Genomic DNA, 27,775 nt, shown 5'->3' on the forward strand with positions numbered 1-27,775 from the left:
GCTTCAGCATACAAATTTTGGGCAGACACAGACATTCAGTCCATATCAGATTTATATTCAGTTTTCAAATTGATTTGCAATTATGCAACAGATTAAAAGGAAAAATTAGCCTCAAGAATACATTGCAGGATCTGTGTCCAAAACACGACCATGTGCAATGGTGTTCAAATTGCTTTCTAATGGTTCTATGACCAGCAATAGTTACTGTGGGAAAAGCTGTGTTTTATTCCCTGTAGGGGTTACCAAGGCTTTATAAGGGCTCATCTCGGTTGCTCACCTGAGTTGAAAGATTCCTCTGGTGTGTTTGCCAGGAGGACCAACTCTTCATCCATATGAAGGGTTAGGATACTTATTTACCATAACTTTTGAAAGACAGTATATTATGGTAATATTTAGGGTCAGTGTTTCCCAAACTGGTGTCCCATAGTACCTGAGTCTTGAAAAATGCTTGGGAAAAAAATAAGTTTGAGAAATGTTGTCTATCAGATCTACTTCATAGAGAGCTACAATACATATTCGTTCATTAAAGGTTCAGATAAATCCCACAGTTTAAAAAAAGCACATTAATTTTATCTTGGTATTTCCTGAAAATTATTTGTTTATATATACCCTTACCTTTAATTAATTAATTTATTGATTTATTCGTGCATTTATTTATTTTGCATAATATCTAGCATCCTGTAGAATTTCAGTTAAGCCACCATATTTTTTGGAAATGTTTTCACTAAGATATTTGTATTTATAATTTGGAATTCTCTCTTCAGAAAAACCTATGGCATGTGATTGTACATGAAAAACATTTTTTTTGGATGTTTACTTACATTAGGGAGTATTGCTGTGGACTTGAGAACAAATATTCTGTAAAGCACCTACAGTAGGGATTTTAAGTGGTTCAGTAGAATTATATACAGTAATGGGAGTTACAGTGGAATCTCGTGTTTATCTCCCACTTATGGCCCATGTTATGTCATATGCAAATTCTGCATGTGCCTCTATCCCCAGTGCTGGGCTAACACTGGCTTCATCATTATGTTCCTCCGCTACATTGAACATTGCACTTTACACAGTAAGAGATTTCTGCTGCATTTGTCGAAACTGAATTTCAAGGAGTAAATTTTCCTAGTCAGTGACTGAACAAAGAAGGCAGTATTATTATTATGCAAGGTATTCAGCAATATCCTAGGAGTGCAAGAGTTTATTAAGACATGGGCCTTCTTCATAACCACACTTCAAAAACCATTTGGCTTCGTTTGTTGAGGAAATACATCCCTTCAGAATACTTGTCTATGAAAATGCTTAGTGGGACATTGAGAGCTTTGCATGCAATTGTTCCTGACCTTCCAAGGACATCTGCCTCTGAGCTTTAACATTCAGTGCTTGTGGCATTTCAGCATGCATGTTTATAGAAGGTGCCACCCTCCTGTTGTCACCACCCTGCAGTGAAGGAGTAGTGTTAAGTCTGAATTAGGGCGTGGATACAAATCAGAGCTGGAATGCAACCCACAGATACTCCTGCGGGGAGAAGGAAATTTTGCTGGGCTTCCCACGTTCTGAGGGTCCTGGCGGGTACAGGAGGAGGATTGCCTTCCAAGGAAGGAAGGGAAGGGATTTGCTATTTGTGAGTTCCCTAATCAACTGTACTAGAAGCATTTACCTACATGATTCGATTGAATTTTCAGCGAACGAAGTATTATTCCTTTTTGTTCAGATGCAGAGCCGAGGCTCACGGCCATGAATGAATTTGCCAGTGGCTCAAAGTGCTAGATTTGAACCCACTTCCGAATGGGTCCAAATCTAACTGTTTTCTCTAAACTGTGCCGCCTTTGACTTGCCCATGTCCATAAAAGTGCGAATTTGGTGAATGATTGTACTGCGATCATTCATAAGACAGGAAAATGTCTAGTTTGGTTGCTCTATTATGCTGAGGGAGATAGTTGTCTTTTACAGGGGCTCTCCAGGTATCTGGCCTGCTTACTGACCTCCCCACCCCACCGGCAACTCATTTTGCCATGTTTACCAGTCTCTTCCTGATCAGTAAAATGGACCAATTTCTAACCACCTAGAGCAATTTTAGTGGTATAGTGAAAAGATTTTTGAAGATTAAGGGTTTTCTTTGTTTTTTGTTTTTTTTTAAATTTCTAGCTCCGTGGCTCGAGGCAGGCTACTTCTCCAGGTTTTCCTTGTCATCAAGGCTGGCAGCACAATTGCATCTCCAGGAAGCCCCACCTGCAGGGATTCGAATTCCATTGGTCTGGAGGGGGTACCCAGGCAGCAGTACCTTTGTAAAACTCCCCCAGTGATTCTCGTGTGCAGCCAGGTTTGAAACCACTGCCCTAGAGTGTGTCTGGTGTCTCTTTTGCTGCTAACATTCTATGATCTTTTTTTTTTTTTTTTTTTTTTTTTTGCGGTACGCGGGCCTCTCACTGCTGTGGCCTCTCCCGTTGCAGAGCACAGGCTCTGGACGCGCAGGCTCAGCGGCCATGGCTCATGGGCCCAGCCGCTCCGCGGCATGTGGGATCTTCCCGGACGGGGGCACGAACCCGTGTCCTCTGCATCAGCAGGTGGACTCTCAACCACTGCGCCACCAGGGAAGCCCTCTATGATATTTTGATTCTATAACCAGCTCTAGGACAGTGTCTGGTACAGAGCAGGTGCTTAGCAAATGAATGAGACAGCCTCCAGGGAAATGGTTGTCACAGGGAAAATAGTTGCCACAAAGTCCCCGTACTTTGTGCCGCATAAACCTCTGTCAAATACTTTTGGAAGTCATTTGCTCTGAATTTGGGGTAACATTGGTTGATTTATTTTTGAGGACTGTGGTGAACTAATTATACTGAGTTAACTAATTATCCTAGTTAGTATAATTAGTTATACTAATTATCACACAGTATAGTGATGAATGTTATAAGGTCTTGAGTCAGGCTGCCTGTCTTCCTATTTCTTCTTTATCATTTCCGGCCTCTGTGGACAGAGAAAGTTACTCAGTCTCTCTGGGCCTCAGTGTCCTCATCGGTAATATGGAGACAATAAGTAATGGTAACTACCTCTAGAATTGTTGGGCAGAATAATGAATCACTGGATGTCAAGCACAGAGACCAGTGTCTGGCATGCAGTAACTCTCAAAGGGCATTAGGATTTGTGGTTGTGATTGTGGCTGTGATCTTATTCTCCATGCCCTCCCTCCTCGCAACACTGCTCCCACCCCTGCCCCGCCAAAGGTCACGTGATACATTGTAGAGGAGACAAATACTACAATAGGCACAATGGTTTTCAAAGCAGCACCACATGAAGCTATGTAGAAAGGAGGCCACCCAAACAGCACAACATAAAAACTGATATTCCAAATAATGTTTCCGAGTCATCAGAAATGACTGTACCGGGCTTCCCGTGTGGTGCAGTGGTTGGGAGTCCGCCTGCCGAGGCAGGGGATGCGGGTTCCCGCCCCGGTTCGGGAGGATCCCGCGGGCCGCGGAGCGGCTGGGACCGTGAGCCATGGTCGCTGAGCCTGCGTGTCCGGAGCCTGTGCTCCGCACCGGGAGAGGCCACAACAGTGAGAGGCCCGCGTACCGCAAAAAAAAAACAAAAAAAAAACTGTACCTACCATAGTTTCTTTACTAAGACAGGGTGCAAGTAAATACTAGAAAGATTTCCACCACATTAATAAAAATAAAAGTTTACCATTCTATGCCGATGGAGGAAGCTTCAGATGTGTGGAAGGTTCACTTCTGTTTAGTGACAGTCTGATTATGCGGAATCAATCAAATTATTGAATAATCTTGAATTCCCACTATGTGTGAAGCATGTTCTAGATACATAGTAAATGTAGAGACTGTTAAGACATGGCTTCTTGCTTCATGACACTTTTAATCTAATCAGGGAAATGGCATATAAAAATAGAGATCATTAAATATAGTGTTTTAGAACAATATAATAGATGTCACCGAGCAAAAGAAGATTGTGTAAAAAAAAAAAAGGCCCTGTGAGTAGAGAAGAGTGCAGATCACTGGTTGCCAGCTTGGTGTGGAGAGACCTGATGGAAAAGACGAGATTAGAACCGGCCTTGGACTGAGGTGATGTTTGGATATTCCAGGACAGTAGCTCTCAACTGGGGGCAGTATTACTCCTGGGGGGTGTTTTGCAATGTATGGAGACCTGTTTGATTGTCACCACTGCGGAGGTTGGAGGGGATGCTACTGGCATTTAGTGGGCAGTGGCTGGGAGTGTTGATGAATATCATACGAGGCACAGGGTAGCTCGCCGCCACAAGGAGTCCCCCAGCCCCAAATGTCAGCAGTACTGCAGTTGAGAAATCCTCCTTTGGAGCTAGAAGTCAATAGGTGAAAAAACCCCAGGAGGTCAAGAAGCCCGGGTCACTGTAATAATCTGGGCAACTGTGGGCAAACTGGTTAACCTCTTTGGTCATCTCAAAACGAGGGCATCTCGGGATGGAAACTGAGCTTCCATATTTGAATCCTGAGTTGAGGCAGCATGATTATGTTTATAGACTCATAGAGACTGAGCCAATTGAACGAGGCTCATGATAAAAGGCTTTCTGTTCCTTAGCTCTCCCCTTCCATTTAATGACGATTTTGAGGGGTAAACGTTAGTCATTGTGATGCCAGACTGAAATAGATATTAACAAGCAAGAACTTCAGAAGTAACATTTTGTATCAAGCTCTCTTTCAGAAAAAAGGATCTGTATCTAGAAAAACACCTACCTTAGGTTACACAAAATTATGCTTGTATTGAATGAGAAAATCACAGCAGGCAGCTTTTGCAGGTGTTGATCGTTGGCCCCAAATTACACTGAGGACATCTCTTTTCAGTTCAAATAAACATTTATTCCAATAAAAGGAGGCACTGTGATCTTTGCTATTTGCTGTGTATTTCTGGGTGTGCAGTGCCTTTGGTTAAGGCTCTGTGTGTTTACTAATTACACAGACCTTAGGGAGGCAACAAGTTGTTTTCCAAATGCAGCTAGTTTTGTATCTAACCTCTGAAAATGGCATCTAACCAAGAAAGTCATAACAGTGGAAAGTTGCATCTGCACCTATGTGAATAATGAGGAATTTTTTTAAATGTTTGAATCATTTTCACTTATGAAATAAGTTAATAAGTGAGCATTAATTTACAAAATATGTCCAATGAGGTGCTTTAGTATGAATTACCGGGGATCCCAGAATAGGCCACACAGAGGGGCCACGTTGGAAATTTTTAGTGTGTTCTCAGGTTAATCAGATTCTGAAAGGAATATTTGATTTCCCAGTCCTATCATCAAAAAAATGAAGTGTACTGCTTAAAAAAATTAATTCGTATGGTTTAAAATCTGTCACCCCTCCACCCTGTCTCCTCCTTCAGGTAATGTAAGTACTTCTGCACTGATGGTCAAGGTGAGGACCCTGGTACTGCTGATTCTAGCATGCCGATTCAAAACTTCTCACAAGAGATGAAAATAAAAATCAGAAAGATCTTTTAAAACTTCCTGAGGAAATGTATATATCTTGATGCACAAATTCCCCAACCCTGCTCAGTGGGCAGGAGAACCAAAATCATAACCTTTCTTGACTCAGCCTGTGTGTGTGTGTGTGTGTGTGTGTGTGTGTGTGTGTGTGTGTGGTAGCAGTGGGGTGCAGGGTGGGAAGTTAGTGTCCTCTGCTGCTGAATGGGAGGAAATAGTACGGTCAAGGTGAAAACTGGGATCTCTTTTTAGTCCTTATATTTTCCCTTATGATGGTTGTCCCAGGCGAAATGAAAAATTAAAAGTACTTACAAAGTTCTGTATGTGTATAAGTGTGAGCATATGTGTATGCACGTGTGTGTTTGTGTATGTACACATACACACACCCTCTTAATGATGGCGCTGAACAGATGATCGCTAAGGCCCATTCCATTTCTAAAATGATGTCATTCTAAGAGTATTTAAGTAACTTTTTTTTAGAAGAATGCTCTTTGAAAGAGAAGTTGATGAATCATGTCAGTAACAAGTATAATATTTTGATGTGGCTAACAGTTTCACTGATCAATGCCCAAGACTTTTTAAAATAAATTTATTTCTTTATTTTTGGCTGCGTTGGGTCTTCATTGCTGCTCACGGGCTTTCTCTGGTTGCAGTGAGCAGGGGCTACTCTTTGTTGCAGTGAGTGGACTTCTCATTGCGGTGGCTTCTCTTGTTGCAGAGCACGGGCTCTAGGCACGTGGGCTTCAGTAGTTGTGGCACGTGGGCTCAGTAGTTGGGGCTTGCGGGCTCTAGAGCGCAGGCTCAGTAGTTGTGGCACACGGGCTTAGTTGCTCTGCAGCATGTGGGATCTTCCCGGACCAGCGATCCTACCCATGTCCCCTGCATTGGCAGGCAGATTCTTAACCACTGCGCCACCAGGGAAGTCCCTTTGCCCAAGACTTCTGATAATAAATTGTTATAGATTTTGGGATGTTTATAGTAAAGAGGCACCCATCACCAGTTGTATGACATGCAGGCGTCTGCTTGAGGAGGAACAATTAGCTGTAATTCAGGAGACTGGACTGTTGACCATTAGATTCTTGGTCTTTCTCAGCCAAGCAGACTGATCCTCACACGTGCCTCCATTTCTCACCTCTTTCCTTCGTTTTTGCTATTCCCTCTATTTGAAACCTGCTGAAGTTTTCATTCCATCCACTCTACCAAAATCCTCCTCATCTTCCGTGATCCCGCTCCAGCCTTACGAATCTATTTTTGAACTTCATTCACTTTAAATAAGGGAAAAAATAATACATTTAAGAAATCTAGTTTCTATTACATGCAGGCTTTACATGTATTTTAAACATTTTTACAGCTTTATTGAGGTATCATTTACATACTGTAAAATTAACCCATTGATTTTTAGTAAATTTATAGCATTGTGCAACCATCACCACAATCTACTTCTAGAACTCTTTCATCTCTCCCCACACTTTCCTTCTACCTATTTGCAGTCAGTCCCCACTCCCACGTCTCCAGCCGTAGATAACCACTGCTCTGACATCTGTCTCTGTAAGTTTGCCTTTTCCAGGAACTTCATAAATGGGTTGCATAATATGTAGTCTTTGTATCTGGTTTCTTTCACTTAGCATAATGTTTCTGAGCTTCATCTATGCTGTCACATGTATCAGTAGTTTGATACTTTTAATTGGTGAATAGTATCCCATTGTATGAATATACGACATTTTGCTTATCCATTTACCAGTCGTTGAGCATTTAGATTGTTTCCAGTCTCTGGCTATTATGGATACTGCTGCTCTAGACATTCACATACAAGTCTTTGTGTGGATATATGTTTCACTTCTCTTGGGTAGCTTTCTAAGTGTGGAATTCATGAATCACGTGATAAGGTTAGACTTAAGTTTATAAGAAGCAGCCAAACTGCTTTCCAAAGTGGCATTATTAGTATTTTACATCCCCACCAACTCTATATGAGAGTTTCAGTTTCTTAAAATCCTTGCCAATACTTGGCATTATCTATCTTATCTATTATAACTATTTTAGGGGATATGTAATAGTATCTTATTGTGGTTTTACTTGCATTTCTTTAATGATTATATTGAGCACCTTTTCATGTGCTTATCAGCCATTCATATGTCTTTATGAAGACTTTCTATTCAAGATTTTTGCCTCTTTGTAATTGGGTTGTTTGTCTTATTATTGAGTGTAAGAGGTCTATATATATTCTGGATATAAGCCCTTTATCAGATACATGCTTTGAAAATATTTTTTTCCAGTATGTGGCTTGTCTTTTCATTTTTAAATAGTGTCTTTGGAAGCGCAAATATGTTTAATGTTAATGGATAACCATTTATTATTGTTTTCTTTTAGTCTTGTGTTTTGTTGTTATATCAAAGAATTCTTTGCCCTCCCCAAGGTCACGAAGATTTTTTTCCTATGTTTTTTCCTAGAAGCTTCATAATTTTAGCTCTTACATTGAAGTCTATAATCCATTTTGAGATAATTTTTATGTATGGTTTGAGGTAAAGGTCAGAGTTCATTTTTGCGTATTTGAAATCCAATTGTCCCAACACCATTTGTTGAAGAGTATTCTTTTCCCATTTAATTGTCTTGGAAACTTACACACATTGATTTATTATTTATACCTTCCCCTAAACTCTATTAAGTAATTGCTCTTATCCTAACTTCAAAAATAAGTTTACAGACTTATATATTTTAACTAATATGCTCAAATTCCCACAGCTAATAGATGATAGAACCATGATAGGAGTTCTGTTTTACCCAAGAACAAGATCTATCTTCTTATTAAAATTTCCTTGCATGATGTTTATTCCAACATTAAACTATAAGCTTCCTGAGGTTATATATCACTTATCTTGGCACCGTAATCTAGGACAGTACTGTTTATTTGAGGGTCATGCTGTGAAACATTCAATTGACTTAAGTGATGTGAAACTAAGTGATGACTCTGTAATCTAAATGATTTTTTCTTTGTTACGTTTATGCTTACCATGAGCAAAACTAGACTTTCATTTTAAAGGAAACATTTTTTAAGAAATAACTACTCACCCTCTATTAAGTATTCATTCTGTATGAACATGAACTTCATTAGGAACCACGGTGAGTTGAGAATGTCTTTTCTCATATTTGACTCTAAAGGAGCTTTCAGGTGTCATAAATCAGAACTCAGATAAATACCATCGGGAAGTGATAAAAGCATTGTCTTGGGAGCCAGAGAGTCCTAGTCGTGGTTCTTCAGGAACTCGTTATGTGACCTTGAGCAAATCATTAGATCTCTGCACCACAGTCTCCTCACCTGTAAAAGAATAGATGTGGACCAGGTTACCATTATGATTTCCCTCCCATGATGTGCTTTCGTTATATAAACTGCTACTGTAACATCCTGTTCTGCTCTAATGAGCCATCGGTGGCTTCTCTTATTTTCAGATTGCAGCGAGAGTCTGTTTCACTGTCACACGGGCAAGTGCCTTAATTATAGCCTGGTATGTGATGGATATGACGACTGTGGGGATCTGAGTGATGAGCAAAACTGTGGTAAGTAGCACTATTTCCCTGAAGGTTTTCATTTAAAATTGCAGACGTTTATAATCAAGAACTTGTAGCTCATTGTTTGTTAATGTGATTAGTGGGTGAAATTACAAAATGATTGGTTTCTTAATTTTCCGAAAGAGGAAGCTTTTTAAATTATTAGTCTCAGTCATGTCTCATGTGTAAATGTAAGATTTCTGACAAAAAGTCATACTAAGGAAATGCTAGAGATGTGGAGTAGAAATGGGAGTTAACTTTTTTTTTTCTCTTTGAAAATGTTTGGTTTCTTCTCTGGTTGGAGCCGGTGGCTCGTGTTTAGATTTTGAGCTCTTGAGCAAAACGTTGCAGACAGATATATTTTCTCTTCCTGATCCCCTTATTATGTATAACCAGAGAGCCCTCCTTTATTTGATTGCCACACACTACAGGGGCAACTTCTGCAGTGGGGATATCGAAGGTTAGAAGGGTGCATCTGTTTTATGTACAGAAGCTGATCTTAACTTTTAAAGAAGGAACCTACCTCCTAGTTGCACGTTTGTACCTATAAACAGCATATTTCCAATTCCTCACCCTCCCAGCCCCTGGTAACCAGCAGTCTACACTCTGTTTGAACAAAATCAGATTTTTTTAGATTCCACATGTTAGCGATATCACACAGGATTTGTCTTTCTTTTTCTGGCTTATCTTATTTAGCATAAACGTATACAACACTCTATGTCAATTATATCTCAATTAAAAAAACAAGAATGACCCTACCTTTAAAAGAGCCGAGTCCAATTCTGAATGCCCTCTCATGAATTAAAACCAGCAAAATTCTTCTTATTTACCTTTCTGAATTTGTGATTAGCTTTTGAATTTTTTTTTAGGTAGTATATTATTGAGTGACAGAAGAACTTTCTAATAGGAGCAGAAGGGCAAGGTGAGATGAGGCAGGACACTGGGAAAATGATGTGAAATGATTATTCAGCATTAGAGAACATCAAAAGAAATGCTGGGGGAGAATCAGGAGTGGGTCAGGGGAACGCCTCGGAGGAGTGGTGAATGTCCCAAATGGCCCCATGCTGGGAAACTCAGTAGTTTCTAGAAGCACCTGTGTAGCTGCCTCTCACTGCATCCGTAAGAATGTTGGAAAATGTATGTACGCGCAAAACATCCCACGGGTCACTAGATAGATATGGATTATCTTCTGGGATTGAGTAGTCTTGGGACACAAAGAATGAGACGCCGTTGTAATTGCATACATCATAAAATGTATAGTTTGGGGCCTTAGAGATTATCTACTCCAACTCCTCCTTTTACCAAGAAGATAACTGGAGAAAAGAGAGTAAAAATGAGGGAGGGGGGAATTGAGTGTAGCTTGGTAGTTCAATAGGTCAGTGGAGAGGACCAGTGTATAGTTGGCGTGTGAAAGACAGTGGTCTTACCAACTCAACCTGGTTCCTCTGAAGGTAGTAGGATATCATGAGGTTTGTGCTCTTAGGATGACTCTGTTTCTATCTAATGGTAATAATCACGAGGTCCTCTTAGACCATTCTCTGTCCCGGCTGCCCATCTTTAGCAGGCTGAGCATGTGCTGGCTCCTCTGGTTCCCACCCATGCATCCCAGCCGTTGTGTCTTTCTTCTTTACTCTGCACCATTTCGTCCATCTTCTTCACTTAATTGCTCCCCTATATCCTTCAAGACCCATGGTCCCTCCACAGGTGTGTTAAAGACAGTGGTGCTGTTAATGGATATCCATGATAGTTCCTCATTATGGAATCTGCTATTCACGAATCTACATACATCTTTTAAAGGGTTGTTTATATTAAGGTTATTCCATGTCTCATATCAAAGAATCCTATAGGTTCTGCCCTCTGTGAGAGGAAACACCACTTAGTTCTCCTTTTCCCCCAGGAATATATAATTTGGGACAGGGGTTAAATCCAGGATAAAAAGAATCATTAAAAAAACCCAAATATTTTGCATTTCTTACCCAGCAGTTCTTTCAAGTATGAGTTATATATTTAGACAGTTCAATAGAAAACCTTAGCTTAGCATCAGGCAAGATGACAGGAGGAGATACCTGCCTCCGCAGTTTACCACAGAGAGGTAAGTTGCAATTCTTAGAAACATGGCAGAGTTGTCACGAATCATCAGATCAGCTATCTACATTGTGAAACCCAAATCACAGTTCTGTTTATTTGAGCCAAATCACAAAATTTTCATAAGGAAAGAAAACAGTGACTAAACACAACAAAACCCAGAACAAGCTATGGGTCCTAGAAAAGCTGGGAGCTTGTTATTCATCTGAAAAGCAGTCAGGTCTTACCCCATAGTGATGGTGGCCGGGGGGCCACATGGTTGCCCGGGAGGTGCCAGACCCAGAGTAGAAAGGTTATTGACGGTATTGGAATAATTGGAACAGACTCTTCTACTGGAACTTGTTCTACTGGAACAAGCCACACAGTTCTAAGTGTTTGTCATGCTGGTTCTCTCCATCCTCCTGAGTTTTTCTTTCCTCCAGACTGCAACCCCACAGAGGAGCATCGCTGTGGAGATGGACGCTGCATTGCCATAGAGTGGGTGTGTGACGGTGACCATGACTGTGGGGATAAGTCTGACGAGGTCAATTGCTGTGAGTGCCCTGAGGGCTTTCATTTTGCTTATTTTTCTACTTCTGCCTGTTTAGTCAAATACACTCAAGGTTCACTATCTAAACAGATTCTTACCCTTTGGTCCTAACCTATACAGATAATAATTGAGTGGTGTGATGACAATAACAGCATAGTGTAACTGACTTCCGCCTCTCTCTCTCCAAAACTTCAAGCCTGATTCGGCTGCTCTGGCCAAGCGGGTGGCAGTTTTCTTTCTCATTGTCCACAAACATCCTTTCTGGGTCTGCGACTTTGTCAAAGGGAATGTTCTTCCCAGAGACTGGGGCATTTTTCTTCTGCAAACAATATATGAGCAGTTAAGTGGGAGCCTCCAGAGGTGCTCTCAGGTACCACGTGTGGGAGAACCGGGGGAGAAGTGGCAGAGATAAGAGAGCCTTCAGTGTTCATAGAGTTACACAGAGTGTGCAATAATATTGTAACTTTAGAGCCTGTCTTATTTCTGGGTGAGTATATCCGGAGAAAACTCTAACTCAAAAAGACACATGCACCCCAATGTTCATTGCAGCACTGTTTACAATAGCCAGGACATGGCAGCAACCTTAATGTCCCTCGACAGATGAATGGATAAAGAAGATGTGGCACATATATACAATGGAATATTGCTCAGCCATAAAAAAGAATAAAATAATGCCATTTGCAGCAACATGGATGGACCTAGAGATGATCATACTAAGTGAAGTAAGCTAGACAGAGAAAGGCAAATATCATATATCATATGTGGAATCTAAAAAAATGATACAAATGAACTAATATACGAAACAGACTCACAGACATAGGAAACAAACTTACGATTACCAAAGGGGAAAAGGGGGTGGGCGAGGGATAAATTAGGAGGTTGGGATTAACATATACACACGGCTACGTATAAAATAGATAACCAACAATGTCCTACTTATAGCACAGGGAACTATACTCAATATTTTGTACTAATCTATAAGGGAAAAGAATCTGAAAAGGAATAGATACATATATATATATATATATATATATATATATATATATATAACTGAATTACTGTGCTGTACACCTGAAACTAACACGATATTGTAAATCAACTATCCTTCAATTAAAAAAAAAAAAGTCTTCAGGTAGCTATTACACTACCTGCCTAAGAAAATCAAAAATGGCTGATCACATTTTATTCCCTAGAAACTACAGTATACTCAGTAGGGGATAAAAAAATGATTGAACAGCAGCAGCTATTTGTTAAAAGAGAGTAATATTGATCTGAAAGAGTTAATATGGTACACTTTATGCATGTTCAAACTAATTAAACTCTTTATTCCATCTTTTGCTGTCTAATAAAAGCAGGAACAGCTGATACCTATGAGATTGACTATTTAATTTGCCTATAATTTGAGACAAAATTACAAATGTGGGTTGCATGGTTTTTATTTTGACATAAGAAAAATCACATCAATTAATTAGGAAATGCAATGCCCAGCTTTCTTCTTTCCTGAACTTGTTTGCACTGGAATAGTACCTGAGTCCTTGCTTAGTGGACATAGTGGAACAGAGTGGACTGTATTTTGATGAATCTTGGAAAAGCAAGGACTTGGTGCTCATGTATGTATTTATGTATGTGTGTGTGTACGTATGTGTGTATGTAGACCATAAGTTGGTGAAGGCCGAGGTCATATGATACATGGGTTTCTAACGCTCTAAAAGACAATAGGGATAAAATTAAGACAACCTTCAGAAATTGGACGGTTAATGGCCACTAGACTATCCCTTTTAAATGTCAGACGTTGTAAGCAAGTTTTGAAATAAAGTGTTTATTGTGGGGTAGGTACTATGCAAGTCTTTCATATATGCTTCATTAGTGCATTAGGTCAGGTTGGTGCAGAGTGAAATGTTGGGGCTTGGGTTAGAAAAGCTTGCCTTCACATTCTGGCCATACCTTTTAACAGCCTTGAGACTTTGAGGCAAACACTAAACTCTCTAAGCTTCAGTTTCCTTCTTCTAAACAAGGTCGATAATATCCATTTGCAAATTTGTTCTGAGGATTTGAGATTAGACACCTAATACTCCTAGCACAGTTATTGCCATATAGTAAGCCTTTAATAAAGTGTAGCTTTTATATTAGTAGTATAACTACTACCATCATTAATACTGTTTTTCACCATGCAATGATCAAGAAAAATTTTTTGGTGAGTGCTATTTAATAAGGGAAGAGAAATTCCTGAAAGGGAACTTTCCATTCCAAAGATACTTGGAATGAACAAAATGAATGATATATTCATTCATTTATGCAGAACATTCAGAAATTTAGAACACTTCATTCTTGGTGATGCCAGATAAATGGGAATCATTGATGTGATCTGTAGACTGAAAGAAGTAGCGATAATTAAAATGCATGTTATTTTGGCATTTCCTAGCATGTCACAGCCAGGGTCTGGTGGAATGCAGAAGTGGCCAGTGTATCCCCAGCACTTTCCAGTGTGATGGAGACGAGGACTGTAAGGACGGAAGTGATGAGGAGAGTTGCACCAATGGTAAGTGTGTGCTCTAGCCCCGGAAACAGTCCTGACCGGTGGGCCTTTCCTTGGGAGCACAGCAAAAAGTTGGAAGTTACCTACAGCTTAAAGGATCCCCATATAAATAATGCCAGATTGCCTAATGCACTGGTCCTCCCAGCTCTGGTCAGCCAGAAACCCTTGCTTATGGTAAATGTAACTCTCATGCAACTTACACTGAAAAATCATCCCTAAGGGTGAAGAGTAGAGGTTAAACACTTAAACAGCATGGGCAGATTCAGTTAGATGTTTTATGGGGAAACACCACGATAAAGAGAAAAGTGTAGCGTATAGTATTCAATTCAATTAGATTTCAATTAGAAATAACTGGCTTCTGAAATTAAATGTAACGGCTTCCTAAAATAACCATGTGCAGAGAAGCAGTTTAATGCCTCACATCTTAACTGGGGTATAATTGCTTTACAATGGTGTGTTAGTTTCTGCTTTATAACAAAGTGAATCAGCTATACATATACATATATCCCCATATGCCCTCCCTCTTGCGTCTCCCTCCCACCCTCCCTATCCCATCCCTCTACGTGGTCACAAAGCACCGAGCTGATCTCCCCATGCTATGTGGCTGCTTCCCACTAGCTATCTATTTTTACATATGATAGTGTATATATGTCCACGCTACTCTCTCACTTTGTCCCAGCTTACCCTTCCCCCTCCCCGTGGCCTCAGGTCCTTTCTCTACATCTGCGTCTTTATTCCTGTTCTGACCCTAGGTTCTTCAGAACTATTTTTTTTAATTCCATATATATGTGTTACCATACGGTATTTGTTTTTCTCTGACTTACTTCACTCTGTATGACAGTCTCTAGGTCCATCCACCTCACTACAAATAACTCAATTTCATTCCTTTTTATGGCTGAGTAATATTCCATTGTGTATATGTGCCACATCTTCTTTATCCATTCATCTGTCCATGGACACTTAGGTTGCCTCCATGTCCTGGCTATTGTAAATAGAGCTGCAATGAACATTGTGGTAGATGACTCTTTTTGAATTATGGTTTTCTCAGGGTATATGCCCAGTAGTGGGATTGCTGGGTCATATGGTAGTTCTATTTTTAGTTTTTTAAGGAACCTCCATACCGTTCTCCATAGTGGCTGAACCAATTCACATTCCCACCAGCAGTGCAAGAGTGTTCCCTTTTCTCCACACCCTCTCCAACGTTTATTGTTTGTAGATTTTTTGATGATGGCCATTCTGACTGGTGTGAGGTGATATCTCATTGTGGTTTTGATTTGCATTTCTCTAATGATTAGTGATGTTGAGCATCCTTTCATGTGTTTGTTGGCAATCTGCATATCTTCTTTGGAGAAATGTCTATTTACATCTTCTGCCCATTTTTGGATTGGGTTGTTTGTTTTTTTGATATTGAGCTGCTTGTAAATTTTTGAGGTTAATCCTTTGTCAGTTGCTTCATTTGCAAATATTTTCTCCCATTCTGAGGGTTGTCTTTTCGTCTTATGTTTTCCTTCCAAGCAATATACTTAAATACAGTTTAAAAGGAGTCTGATATTATCTGTGAAACCCCCAAAGAAAAAGTAAATCAGGTAAGTTGGTTTTTTTAAGTGTGTCTATTTCTGCCAGAAAAGAAAGCTCTACACTGATTGTTTTAAGTCCCAGTTTGTGTAGAAGCATCTCTCAGTACAGGGTTGGTAATATCCTTTGACTTAAAAATCACTACATTTGCTTATAAGTGACCTTACCTCTTACCAACATAGCCTAGTTGTTAAAAATGTGGATGTTGCCGCCCAGCTGCCTGGGTTCAAACCCCAACTCTGCCACCTACTCCCTGGTTGACTTTAGTCCAGTAACTTAACCCTGTTACATTTCAGTTTATGTGTCTGTAATCTCAGAATAATGATAACTACTTCATAGAGATGGCGCGTGGTGAGCACTCAATAAATGTAAGTTCTTATCACATAGCTGCTATGTGAAAGCAAGTCTTAGGCTGTGTAGATTCCAAATCAGCTAATGAGATTGGTCACCGATAACTAAATTAGCTTTTTCATAGTGAATATTGATCATTAGGATGGCTTTAATGAAAACGCATTTCAGACCTAAAGGGAGAGCCTTTTATTCACAGATTTAGTCCATAAAAAACTAGATAACGAGTGCTTCATTTTACCAGTTTTTTTTTTTTTTTTTTTGCGGTACGCGGGCCTCTCACTGCTGTGGCCTCTCCCATTGCGGAGCACAGGCTCCGGACGCGCAGGCCCAATGGCCATGGCTCACGGGCCCAGCCGCTCCGTGGCATGTGGGATCCTCCCGGACGGGGGCACAAACCCGTGTCCCCTGCATCGGCAGGCGGACTCTCAACCACTGCACCACCAGGGAAGCCCCATTTTACCAGTTTTAAAATTCAGAAGGAATTCCCTTTCTAGCCATGAGTTATTGTGTGCATGTCAGCCAAGCAACTCCCTTTTGATCAAATAGTTCTTTCTCTCTACATAATTCAATGCTGTTTGAAATAATTTTGGATTTTTTTTACTATGCAGTGGCAGGATTTGAAAATACTTCCTTACATGTGTGAGATGTTAGAAAGTCCCATGATAAAATGGATCACAAAGTAAAATTGTAGCATCTTTATCCACTCTAATGAATTCAATATAATAAAAGTATATTGTGGTGCTGGGAATTTAGTGGCAAGCAAAACTGCTGATGCGGCTAGCAGGCTCCTGGGGGAGGTAAGCCGATACAAATAATTGTGCTGGTCCTTGTCTAACGGGGGAGTGACATAGGCCAGGAGGGAAATTCAAGGTGCTAGGATGCCACGTATTGGATGCATGTCCTGGTGAAGGGCCTCTGGGAAGCTTCCCTGAGATGGCTGTAGGAGCCACAGTCTGAAGAATGAATGGAATTAACAAAGGAGAGTGGGGCTGGAGAAAGAATTTTAGACACAGGGAACCGCTTGGCCAAAGGCACGGAGGTGGCAGGAAGGAGCAAGGTAGTTTAGAGTAGTGGGAGAAGGCCACTGCGTTCAGCGAGCTGAGAGTGAAGGGGAGCGAGTTACAAGCGTCAGCAGTGATCGAAGGCTGGTTCTGCTCAAACAGGCTGGGAGGGGGTCTGGGACTGCTTCTGCCAGGACTCGGGACCCTATTCAAGATTTAGGCCATTACAACCCTCAGCCTTACTCTCAACCTTCCTGTTTAGTCTCCCTTAACCTCCAGTGACTCCAGCCTGTGTACTTTTTACCCCAGGCCTTTGCATATCCTGCCATCTGCTTGGGAAACCCATCCTTCCCTCTTATCCCACCTTACCCCATCTGCCTGAAAAACTCCTTTGAGAAGCTTTACTCTTACTGTTGTAATTTGCGTTTACTGCTTTTTGCATGGACCTTCAGTGGAGCAATGATCACATGGCATCGTAAGATTCCCTTCATGATGATATCCCTAATTAGGGTAGAAATTATCAGGGTTTTCTGTCTTTTAATGCTCAGTGCCTAGCTGGTCACATAAGTTGTCACGTAGTGGGCGCTTAATACCGGCTGAAATAATGAATGCATGCTGTCTTAATAAAATTTCTTCAAGAGACTAAATTCATGGAACTTATCCTGGCTTACCTTGCAAAAAAAAGTTTGACCTGCTAACATTAAAAAAAGAAAAGGAGTGATATCTATTTTATGCAAGGCTGTGATATATAGTGTTGTTCATTAATGGTACTGGAAGGGAGAAAGAGTCCAGAATAATAAATATTATATTTAGAATTATAGATAAGATTATAGATAAGTCTTATAAGTCTTAGAATTATAGATAAGGAAGTCCAGTATAATAAATATTGTCTTAGAATTACAGATAAGAATGGTTGTATGTATACCCATACTGTTATTTATATTTAAAACTACCTTGCAAGATTTTCTAGGTTCCACATGACGTGTCTGAGTAATTGACTATAACGGGGGCGAGCTAGAAAGAGAACAGGCAGTTATTTATTACCTTATCCCTTTAATCTACAAATGACCAGGAAATCAATGGGAAAAGCAGTTTCCTCTCCACATACCTTAAGGAAAAGCCATTAGGTTGATGTTACTGTTGTCATCCATTTGGAAATAAGAAACCCAATTCTCAGATCATTGCAGCTAGGCCAGTGCTACTTTCCAAGGACACAGAAAATATGGATAACAGCCGCTTAAGACTTATGCCATGATAAAGTATCCTTATTGTATTGATGTTGATGCCTTATTTATTATTAAGGAAAGCATTTTCCTTAGAGGAAAGACTAGAGTTGGGATCAAATGAGTCTTAAAAATATTGGCCCTTCCCTCAAATCACTTGAATTTTATTTTGTCATCAACTCCATGCACCCATGTAAATATAAGATGCTCTCTTTTCCATTAAAAGCAGCAACAGATGATTTTTGAAGGATGGGTTGCCTCTTACTTCTTTATTCCTACAGAATCTCAACATGTGTTCAAAATTTTTGGAGAAGTTGGAAGGAAATTAAAGTTGTGTCCTTCCTTGGTTCTGGATCCTTCAGATCCTAGTGCGTGGAATTTATAGTTGCTGATGAAAGTAAATGTGCTTTCACCCCGCCTGTAGGTCAGACTCCGTGTCAAGAAGGAGATCAAAGATGCCTCTACAGTTCCTGCCTTGATTCATGTGGTGGTAGCTCTCTTTGTGATCCCAGCAACAGTCTGAATAATTGTAGTAAGTACAGTTGCTGCTGACAAATTCAATCGCCGCGTCAGGCTATGTATTCAGTTTTATCCTTTTGCATTGACATTAAAATGCTGAAGTGTGGAATCCCTCCAAAATATGTATATATATATATATATATATCTTTTTTTTTTAAAAGGTTGCATGTGGTAGCAGGAAAGAAGCAAAATGGTCTTAATTAACTTAAATTATAAACAAATGTGTCATCATGAATGGGCTATAAATCCATTGCTTAATGTCATTGCCGTGACTTTCCACTCAGCGTCAGCTCCTATATATTATTTTCTTGGCTGCATGTGCAGGAAAATGCTGTCTTTCTTCCTTTTTAAAGCCCAACTTCAAAAATGGAAACTTTATCCAAGAAGTAAATATGAAGTTCATTTAAATAGCCACATAAAACTTTGGCGGTCTGTTCTTGTTATAAAATGTATTCTCGCCCTTCCAGGAACTTTGCTGACCTGTAATGACCTCGCTACAAATGGTGTAGACAGGTGGCTGTATCCAAACTGGCTTCAGGAGGAAGAATGATCAGGGGAAGATTGAATGGGCAGGGGTAGCAGGAAGACTCTCTCAGGAAATTTTAGATGAATTGGAAAGCCCCCAAAGACGGATTTCTAGTAATGGCTTTTGCTTACTTCTGGGCTCTGCTTTCACATTCTACCCACTTCTTTCACTTTTTAGAATTAATTTTTGGCTTCCCTGTCAGCTTGGGCTTGAGATTTAGAAGCAGGTCTGTCAGCTTTCAGTTGACAAGGAGGTATGACTTCTTAGCACAGATCCCAGCAGTGAAGGCCCCTGGAGGCCGGGAGGTTGAAAGGCTGAAGGGTTTGGGTCCCTGGATTTGCTGAAGTTTTCAGATCCTAATTCTACTCTGTGACCTTTCTGGGTCCATGTAGAGCTTATGGGTGGCAGGTAGCCCGTACCCCTTAGGGGATATCAAGGGGTGAAAACAGTGGGCTGGATAGGAGTGTGAGGGCCACAGCCAATTAATAACCCAGACTAACAAGATTTTTTGTTTACTTTCACAAGCACTTAATAACTGTTTGGCCGAAAGCACAATACCCAGCCCTCCTCCATTTCCCATAGGAGAGAACAGTGCAGATAGATATCAGTCTGACCACTAAGACACACTACCATTTTATTCACTCTAAAATGATTAAATATATGTCTATGTATGTGTATATATGTATATACATATGATTTGACTTTGCTCATCTCCCAGTCTGCCCTGGAACTCTTTCAGAATCATTTTTTTTACTTCACCTTGAACTTGGGCTGTAGCATTTTGGACAGTGACAGTATTGTCTCAGACACATGTATTTTATTAAAGTTTTCGGGGTTGTCTGACATGGAATGGTACTTACTGTTAGATTAAAAAAAGGTGAGAGAGCAATGTTAGCCTGTGTCAAATTTAGGCAGGGAGTAACCAAGTATATGTTATCCTATTTTCTCTATACTTGAAATATTTCAAGATTAAAAATAAAAATAAGTTATCACCTGTCCAAAAAAAGAGGAACTTGTAGGAAGGGCACTAGATAACTCAGCTGGTATGTATGTTGACTTAAAAAAAATGCACAACGTGAGAGTTGCGAGTTAAGTTTTATTGGGCAAAATGAGGACTGCAGGCCGGGAGACAGCATTTCAGATAACTCTGAAAAAACAGGTAGTCAGGAATGTCAAAAGATTATTATTAATCAAAGAATACCAGATATCTCAAGTTAAGGAATTTAGCGCTTTTCTATGTATGGGAAGATGCAAGAGTCTTGACTCCCTGAAATAATTCCTTGGATATGCACCTCAGCTCTCCCGGCCAGTATCCAGTGTTTTCACATCCTGAGTTTCCTCAGGGCTCACCGCAGGGAGTGGCTGCAGTCTGATGGCTGCTAGATGGCAGGTATTCTTTTCGGCCCTGAGTTTCCTCAGGACTCATCAGCTCACGTTGGAGGGCTACAATCATTGGTGACTGTGACATCCTTCGTTTATTGATATGGCAGGAAATACTCCATTTATCATGTATATTCAACCAGTATTTCTAGTGTGTCTGTGATGTCCCAGGCACTGGGATGGGCACTGGGCACTTTGATGGCAATGAAGGGAAACCTGATTCCAGCCTTCCTGGAGCTAACTTTTCAACAGTGGGATCATATGGCCACCTTCCCATTCATATATACAACTTCGGTTTTCTTCTTTTTTTTTTTTTTTCTTTTTTTTTTTCTTTTTTTTTTTGCGGTACGCGGGCCTCTCACTGTTGTGACCTCTCCCGTTGCGGAGCACAGGCTCTGGACGCGCAGGCTCAGCGGCCATGGCTCACGGGCCCAGCCGCTCCGCGGCATGTGGGATCTTCCCGGACCAGGGCACGAACTCGTGTCCCCTACATCAGCAGGCGGACTCTTAACCACTGTGCCACCAGGGAAGCCCTGCTTTTCTTTTTATGTTCTTCAAATACACTCAAACCATTTCCCTAGCATCTCACCATCTCATCAGCTTCCTCTTTCATCACAGATGTTCTTGCCACGTTCTCTCCATATATATTCAGCAAACATTGGAACACCCCGTCTTCCGAGTACCAGGCATTGGGCTTGTCCTTGGTCTCCATTCCTTCTGTGTTATTAAAAATAAGTGTTGGAGAAAAAAGTACATGAGTGAACATTTAGAACTAAAGGTTGATGGAGTACTGTGGGAAACTTGGGGGGGGGGGTCCCTGAGGCATGACAGTCATACCCGGCTTCATACAGCCATGGCGATCATGGGCGCGAGGAGAGACCCATGCCCAGGAGCTGCTGTCTCTGCTAGGCACATAAGCGGTGTATATGCCTAACTTCCAGCTGAGAGTAAAGATGTTATTCCTTATTTTTCAAAGAGCTTCAGGATGGTGTGTGTCTACTTGGTTCTCTGTAAATATGGACGAGTATCATCTCCTCTCAGAAAACTCTTCGTGCCCTTGAAAATGTGATTAATTGGTTAAAGATCTTGGACACCGTCAGAGACTACTGTTACTTAGATTCTGGAGCACGACTGAGCAGCGCTCTCTTTCTCTGGCTCCCTGCCAGTGGGGAATATGAGTTTGGAGAACGTGGACATCCTTTCCGGTGGAGTCAGCCTCTCACTGGAGTTGCTGGGAGGCTAGTCCTTAAAGATAATGGTTCTTGCCACCCCATAAAATATTATAATAACATTCCAATGGTCCCTGAAGATATACTGGGTGGGACCCCGGCATCAGTATTTTTAAAATTCCCCAGGTGACCCCAGTGTGCAGCAAAAGTTGAGAATTATTGCTTTGTGTCCTGACGAGGCTGCTGGGATTAGTGACATCCTGCAATTGGGTGTGAAAAAAAGTCTTCGTGGTTTTCTTTTCTTTCTTTTTTTTTTTTTTGCGGTACGCGGGCCTCTCACTGTTGTGGCCTCTCCCGTTGCGGAGCACAGGTTCCGGACGCGCAGGCTCAGCGGCCATGGCTCACGGGCCCAGCCGCTCCGCGGCACGGGGGATCTTCCCGGAGCGGGGCACGAACCCGTGTCCCCTGCATCGGCAGGAGGACTCTCAACCACTGCGCCACCAGGGAAGCCCTGGTTTTCGTATTTTTCAGTGGATAAGATCCATGGTTTATCTCAGATTAGCAGAAGTGCCTACAATTAAAAAAAGCCTAAAGAACACATCTCAGATGATATTGTGTATGGAGAGGTTTAAAAGTATCACAGTATCACCACATCCACTCCAGCCCAGAATCTTTAACATGTTTGCACCCTGCTGGGAGGCAAAATACGGACATGTCCTTGCCTTGGCGGGTAGGATCAGGAATGTTATTTCCCATCAGTCTGGTGTGGAGGGACTAATCCATCACCTGTACCTTGTAGAGTGCAATCCAGACATCTGGGGGAACCTGGCGGAGAGAGCAGCTCCTGGGCATGTGTCTCTCCCCACCTCCCTGCGCCCACGATCGCCATGGCTGTATGAAGCCTGGTGTGACTGTCATGCCTCAGGGACCCTCCCAGGTTTCCCATAGTGTTCCATCAACCTTTAGTTCTACACGTTTACTTGTGTACATTTTTCTTCCAACACGTATTTTTAATAACAGAGAAGGAATGGGGATGAGTGACTAGCCCAGGGCGTGACACTCAGAAGAGGGGGTGTTCAAATGTTTGCTGAATATATATGGAGGGAACCTGGCAAGAACACCTGTGATGAAAGAGGAAGCTGATGAGACAGTGAGACGCTAGGGAAACTGTCTGAGTGTATTTGAAGAACAGAAAAGGAAAACCAAAGTCGTGTATATGAGTGGGAAGATGGCAGTATGATTCCCCCCCACTGAAAAGTTATATCCAGGAAGAAATGAACAGCTTTGTTCTTCAAATAATTTCCCAGTGGTCTGTCAATTTCCTGCCCTCTCCTTGCAATCTCTAGGTGGAAGGAACAGATAGTATAGGGGTGTAGTCAAAAAGCCATATGCTGTAATGATTAAGGACTTCAGTTCTCAGGATCAAATAGTAGATGAGAGGAACAACCTCTTTCTAAAAGCATTCCCAGCTAGTAAGTGGAAGATAAATGATTGAATTCAAATATTACCATTTGGTAACCAGGTGAATTAACAGGGCAAGGCACTGCGCATGGACATAGAGCTGTAGAAGTCACAAAAAGAAATCAGACGGATGTGTCTTCTGATGAAAGAACACCGCAGCACCTAGTCTTGCCAAAGGGATGAAGCCTAATCAGCCCCCTGGCTTCAGCTGCCAGTGTTCAGGAGACAAGGGGGACAGGGGAACATGTTTAGCCTCCCCACGAGTGTGCAATTAGCAAAATCCAAACTCTGGCATACTCTACAGGTCAAGTCCCCGGATTCTTCAATAGTTAAACATTAAAGAAAAATAAAGAGATGGAGGGGAGGGGGAACATAGATAGTATAAGAGACTTCAATTTGGTTTTCAAAAATGGATAGCCAAACTGTAGTGTGTAGGATGTGGTGCACACTTATGTAATAAAGCTATGAAAAAGAGCAAGGAAGTGATGACTCTGAAACTCAGCATTTACTTTGTCGGGGAAGGAGAAGGTCGACATAAGACAGGGGATATGGAAGGGTACATGGGATGTCTGGCAGAGTTCAATTGCTTGACCTGGGTAGTAGGTATAAGGGTGTTGACCTTATAATAGCTCTTCAAATTCTAAAAACTAAATAATAATAAAGAGAGCTTTAAAGTTTTGACGCAAAGATGAATCTCGGATATATATGCCAATGGATGTTGGAAATGACATGTTCTCATGTAAACGACCATCAATCTAATACATGATTTCCATTGGCTTCAGGTATTGCATCATGATGAAGATGTAACATCGTTTAGTTAACAGTCCTTTCTTTAGGTTGAATTTATCAAATATTGTTTCAGACTTTGAAAGGTGGGCTATCATTGAGACTCCATCAGGATCTTTTTTTCTACAGATATTTATTAAACCTCATCTGTCCTCAGAATGCCATGCCAGGCACTGCCTCAAGCTCACACTGAATTATACAGCCCTGCAACAGCTAAACGTCCTCACATGTTTGTGACGTGATCGCCCTCTAGTGGCTAATGTCAGTCAGGCTTGTCAGTGAGTCTACTGCTTAAGATATAAAAGTTTATTGATACCATAAATCACAGAATTTGAGGTTGCCAGATACTTGAGAGTTTCTCTTGCTTAGCACTTTGTGAAGAACGCCTTTATGAAGGAAACAAAACAACCTCACCGCATTCAGTAAAGATCTCAGAATAATATATGATCATAACTTAATCCTTTCATCTCCCTTGACTCTGAGACACTTGAAGCCTATATCTTATCCTAAATCAAAATCGATACTTCCCACATATCAAAAGAGAAAAGTTATGCATGTGATATGCCTATTAATCATCTCAAGGAAACAAACTGATAAAAAGTTAAAACTTGATAGGATAGTTGAGGAAGAAGAGAGAAAGAAAAGACATCTACAGGGAAAAAAAGACTGCATCAAAATATGTGTGAATGATCCCATTTTTGTAAAATTTTAAGTATATTAAAGAAATTAAGAAAAATATAGAGTGTGAGCTGCCTCTACTGATTTGTAAGATGGTCGTGACAGGTAATCAAGCAACAAAAGCAAGCTGAAGAGGAAACCCATCTTTTGGCCTTGAGGGAAGTTAAGAGAGAGGGAGGTGGGGAGATGAAGAGCTTTTCCTATATGTGTCTTTGTATTGTTTTCACTGTTATAAGGAATATGCAGTTTTTGTGTATAATCTGAACTCAAAACATTTCAGTGTTTCTCCTCTTTCACGAATCAAAGAAGTGGGAAGTTGAACCAACCCCATACCTCCTCTCTTTTTCTTTTCTCCACCCTGTAGGCGTCCTCAGGATTATGCCAGCTTTAGAGTGCTACTTCTTCCTCAATAAACTGAGAGTCTTACATACGTGGTCCGTGAGATTTTTCAGTCTGGCCAGTATCAGGCTCCTTATCAGCATAATCTCTGCAAAGCCCTCAGACTCTTTACATTACGAAATAGTCCCAGAGCTGTTTTAATATTTCACTGCAGTCCTTATTGCTAATCTGTTTGCCTGCGTACCATTTCCTAGTCAAATAATTAAATTTAATTTGAATAATTACTCTTAATAAGGCATGAAATCTCTGGTGGACCTGACCTGATTCTACCAAGACACTCCCTTGATTTCCTCTCTCCTCTGGGAATGAAGCACGTCCACCTCAGACAGAGAGGGGACAGAGAGCCTTTCCACCGCATTCCACCAAACCTGCCCAAACCCCGCTTATCCTGGGAAGGCTTCCCAAACTGCTCCTATCCACCCTGTCTCTCTGGGCTCTAGCATTTTGTTCAGTCCCACTAGCCTAGCCTGTTCATGTTATACCGCAGCTACCTGCATGTGTCTTTCTTCCTCTGGAGACTTGGAGTGCTTCAATGCCAGGGACTCTATTTTGCATTATTTTTACATTTTAAAGTGCCTAGGATAGTTTCTGATGCCTCCCCCCTCCTTTCCTTCCTTAATTCTCACACTATGCCTGGTGCAGACTTTGAGATCAAGAAATAAGTTCTCCAGGGAACTATATTCAATGTCTTGTAATAAACTATAATGGAAAAGAATCTGAAAAAGACTTAATTTTATATATATACATGTGTGTGTTTATGAATCACTTTGCTGTACACCAAAAACTAACACAACATTGTAAATCAACTGTACTTCAATTAAAAAAAAGAGATGAGGTCTCATTTCACAAAACTCTCAAATCGTATGGGGAAGGCAAGTAAGTAAAGAATAGAGCAGAGGGCAATGAGTGCATGGCATGCACACCCTGGAGGTGCTCTGGAGCTCAGCGGAGACTCCTACTAGGAGTGGAAGGGGAAGAGTGGTTGGCCAGAAAGCCTTCCTGGAAGAGGGGTTTGTGCTGAGTGCTGCAGAACAAGGAGAAATTAGCTTAGAGGGGAGAATGGGGAAGGATGATTCCAATCAGCAGTTGCCCTATGTACCTGGCAGCTAGAACCATGATTGCATTTGAGGAGTGATTACAAGTGTGTGAAGGAAAGAAGGGGATAAAAGCTAACAGGACCCACAAAGGACGCATGCAATTCTTAAAATGTCCGGTGTCGCCCAGGAAATATTGCTGGCGAGATAGTCATGGGTGACGAGGCTGGGAAGTTAGGCTGTGATTTGGAGTGTGAAATAGGCTTGGATGCCAAGCTAAAGGGTTAGGGGTTATCTCACTGGCAATGGATAGCTAACGGATCTCAGCCTCCTCTTGCCCTGAAATTGTATAGCCTTATACACTGATCAACAATAAAACGTATAGAAAAAAGTCATCTAATTGCCTATTTAGCCAAATTCATTGATTTTTTTAAATGGCTATGGAGGTGGCGGGGAATACACTAGTTTAGAAGTAATGGATAAATCAGAAGACAAAGTGAGTAAAAGGAATCAGATAAGTGGAGCCGAGGGAAAAAAATGAGAAAGACTCTAAAACATGCATTCTGGACAGTGTGCTAGCAGCTCCGTATACAGAAATGAATCTTGGTTTGTCAAGACACTTCATTGACCACACTATTTACCTTTTGATGGCAATCTCATATACTACTTACATCTAGTCTTAGCTACTTCCAAGAAAGAGGGTACGATAGACTTTTTAAAATTTATTTATTTATTTATCTATCTATCTATCTATTTATTTATTTATTTTGCGGTACGCAGGCCTCTCGCTGCTGTGGCCCCTCCTGTTGTGGAGCACAGGCTCTGGACACGCAGGTTCAGTGGTCATGGCTCACGGGCCCAGCCGCTCCGCGGCATGTGGGATCTTCCCGGACCGGGGCACGAACCCGTGTCCCCTGCATCGGCAGGCGGACCCTCAACCACTGTGCCACCAGGGAAGCCCTAGACTTTAATTCTGTAAGTTTTAAAGAAATTGTTTTCCAGGTGAAATTTAAAAATATAATATGTATCTGTATGTGTGTTTTTTTGTTAGGTCAGTGTGAACCAATTACGTTGGAACTCTGCATGAATTTGCCCTACAACCATACAAATTATCCAAATTACCTCGGCCACAGGACTCAAAAGGAGGCATCCATCAGCTGGGAGTCTTCTCTTTTCCCTGCACTTGTTCAAACCAACTGTTACAAATACCTCATGTTCTTTGCTTGCACCATCTTGGTACCAAAGTGTGACAAGAATACAAGCCAGCGTATCCCTCCTTGCAGGTAATACATTGGGGTCTCCCCCAGGCATCCTCATTTTCCCTCAAGGAGAACCAAGGGAATGAAGACATCGTTTGAGTTTAGACAAAGTACATACTTTGCCAACAAGTCCTGTATTTAACAAATTACCTATTTAAAAAGTAAAGAAGTAGGCATTCTAAAATTAATATCTGAGTAAGAATTCATCAGTAAAATACCAAACAAGAGAGATATGAACTGCCTTTTATAATAATTCATGGACT

The 27,775-nt window shown here is 41.1% G+C and overlaps 1 protein-coding gene across 1 annotated transcript in view; it reads left to right on the plus strand.

Moving 5' to 3' along the window:
• CORIN (corin, serine peptidase) overlaps positions 1-27,775 on the plus strand; it is a 219,043-nt gene that overhangs the window by 118,794 nt on the left and 72,474 nt on the right. The window contains exons 6-10 of the mRNA XM_004268336.4: positions 8,903-9,010; positions 11,509-11,619; positions 14,038-14,154; positions 18,726-18,833; positions 27,305-27,536. Coding sequence (XP_004268384.1) covers positions 8,903-9,010; positions 11,509-11,619; positions 14,038-14,154; positions 18,726-18,833; positions 27,305-27,536 — 676 coding nt within the window. The remainder of the gene's footprint in view (positions 1-8,902; positions 9,011-11,508; positions 11,620-14,037; positions 14,155-18,725; positions 18,834-27,304; positions 27,537-27,775) is intronic.

This window comes from Orcinus orca, chromosome 4 (assembly GCF_937001465.1).
Source record: "Orcinus orca chromosome 4, mOrcOrc1.1, whole genome shotgun sequence".
NCBI classification, from domain to species: Eukaryota; Metazoa; Chordata; class Mammalia; order Artiodactyla; family Delphinidae; genus Orcinus; species Orcinus orca.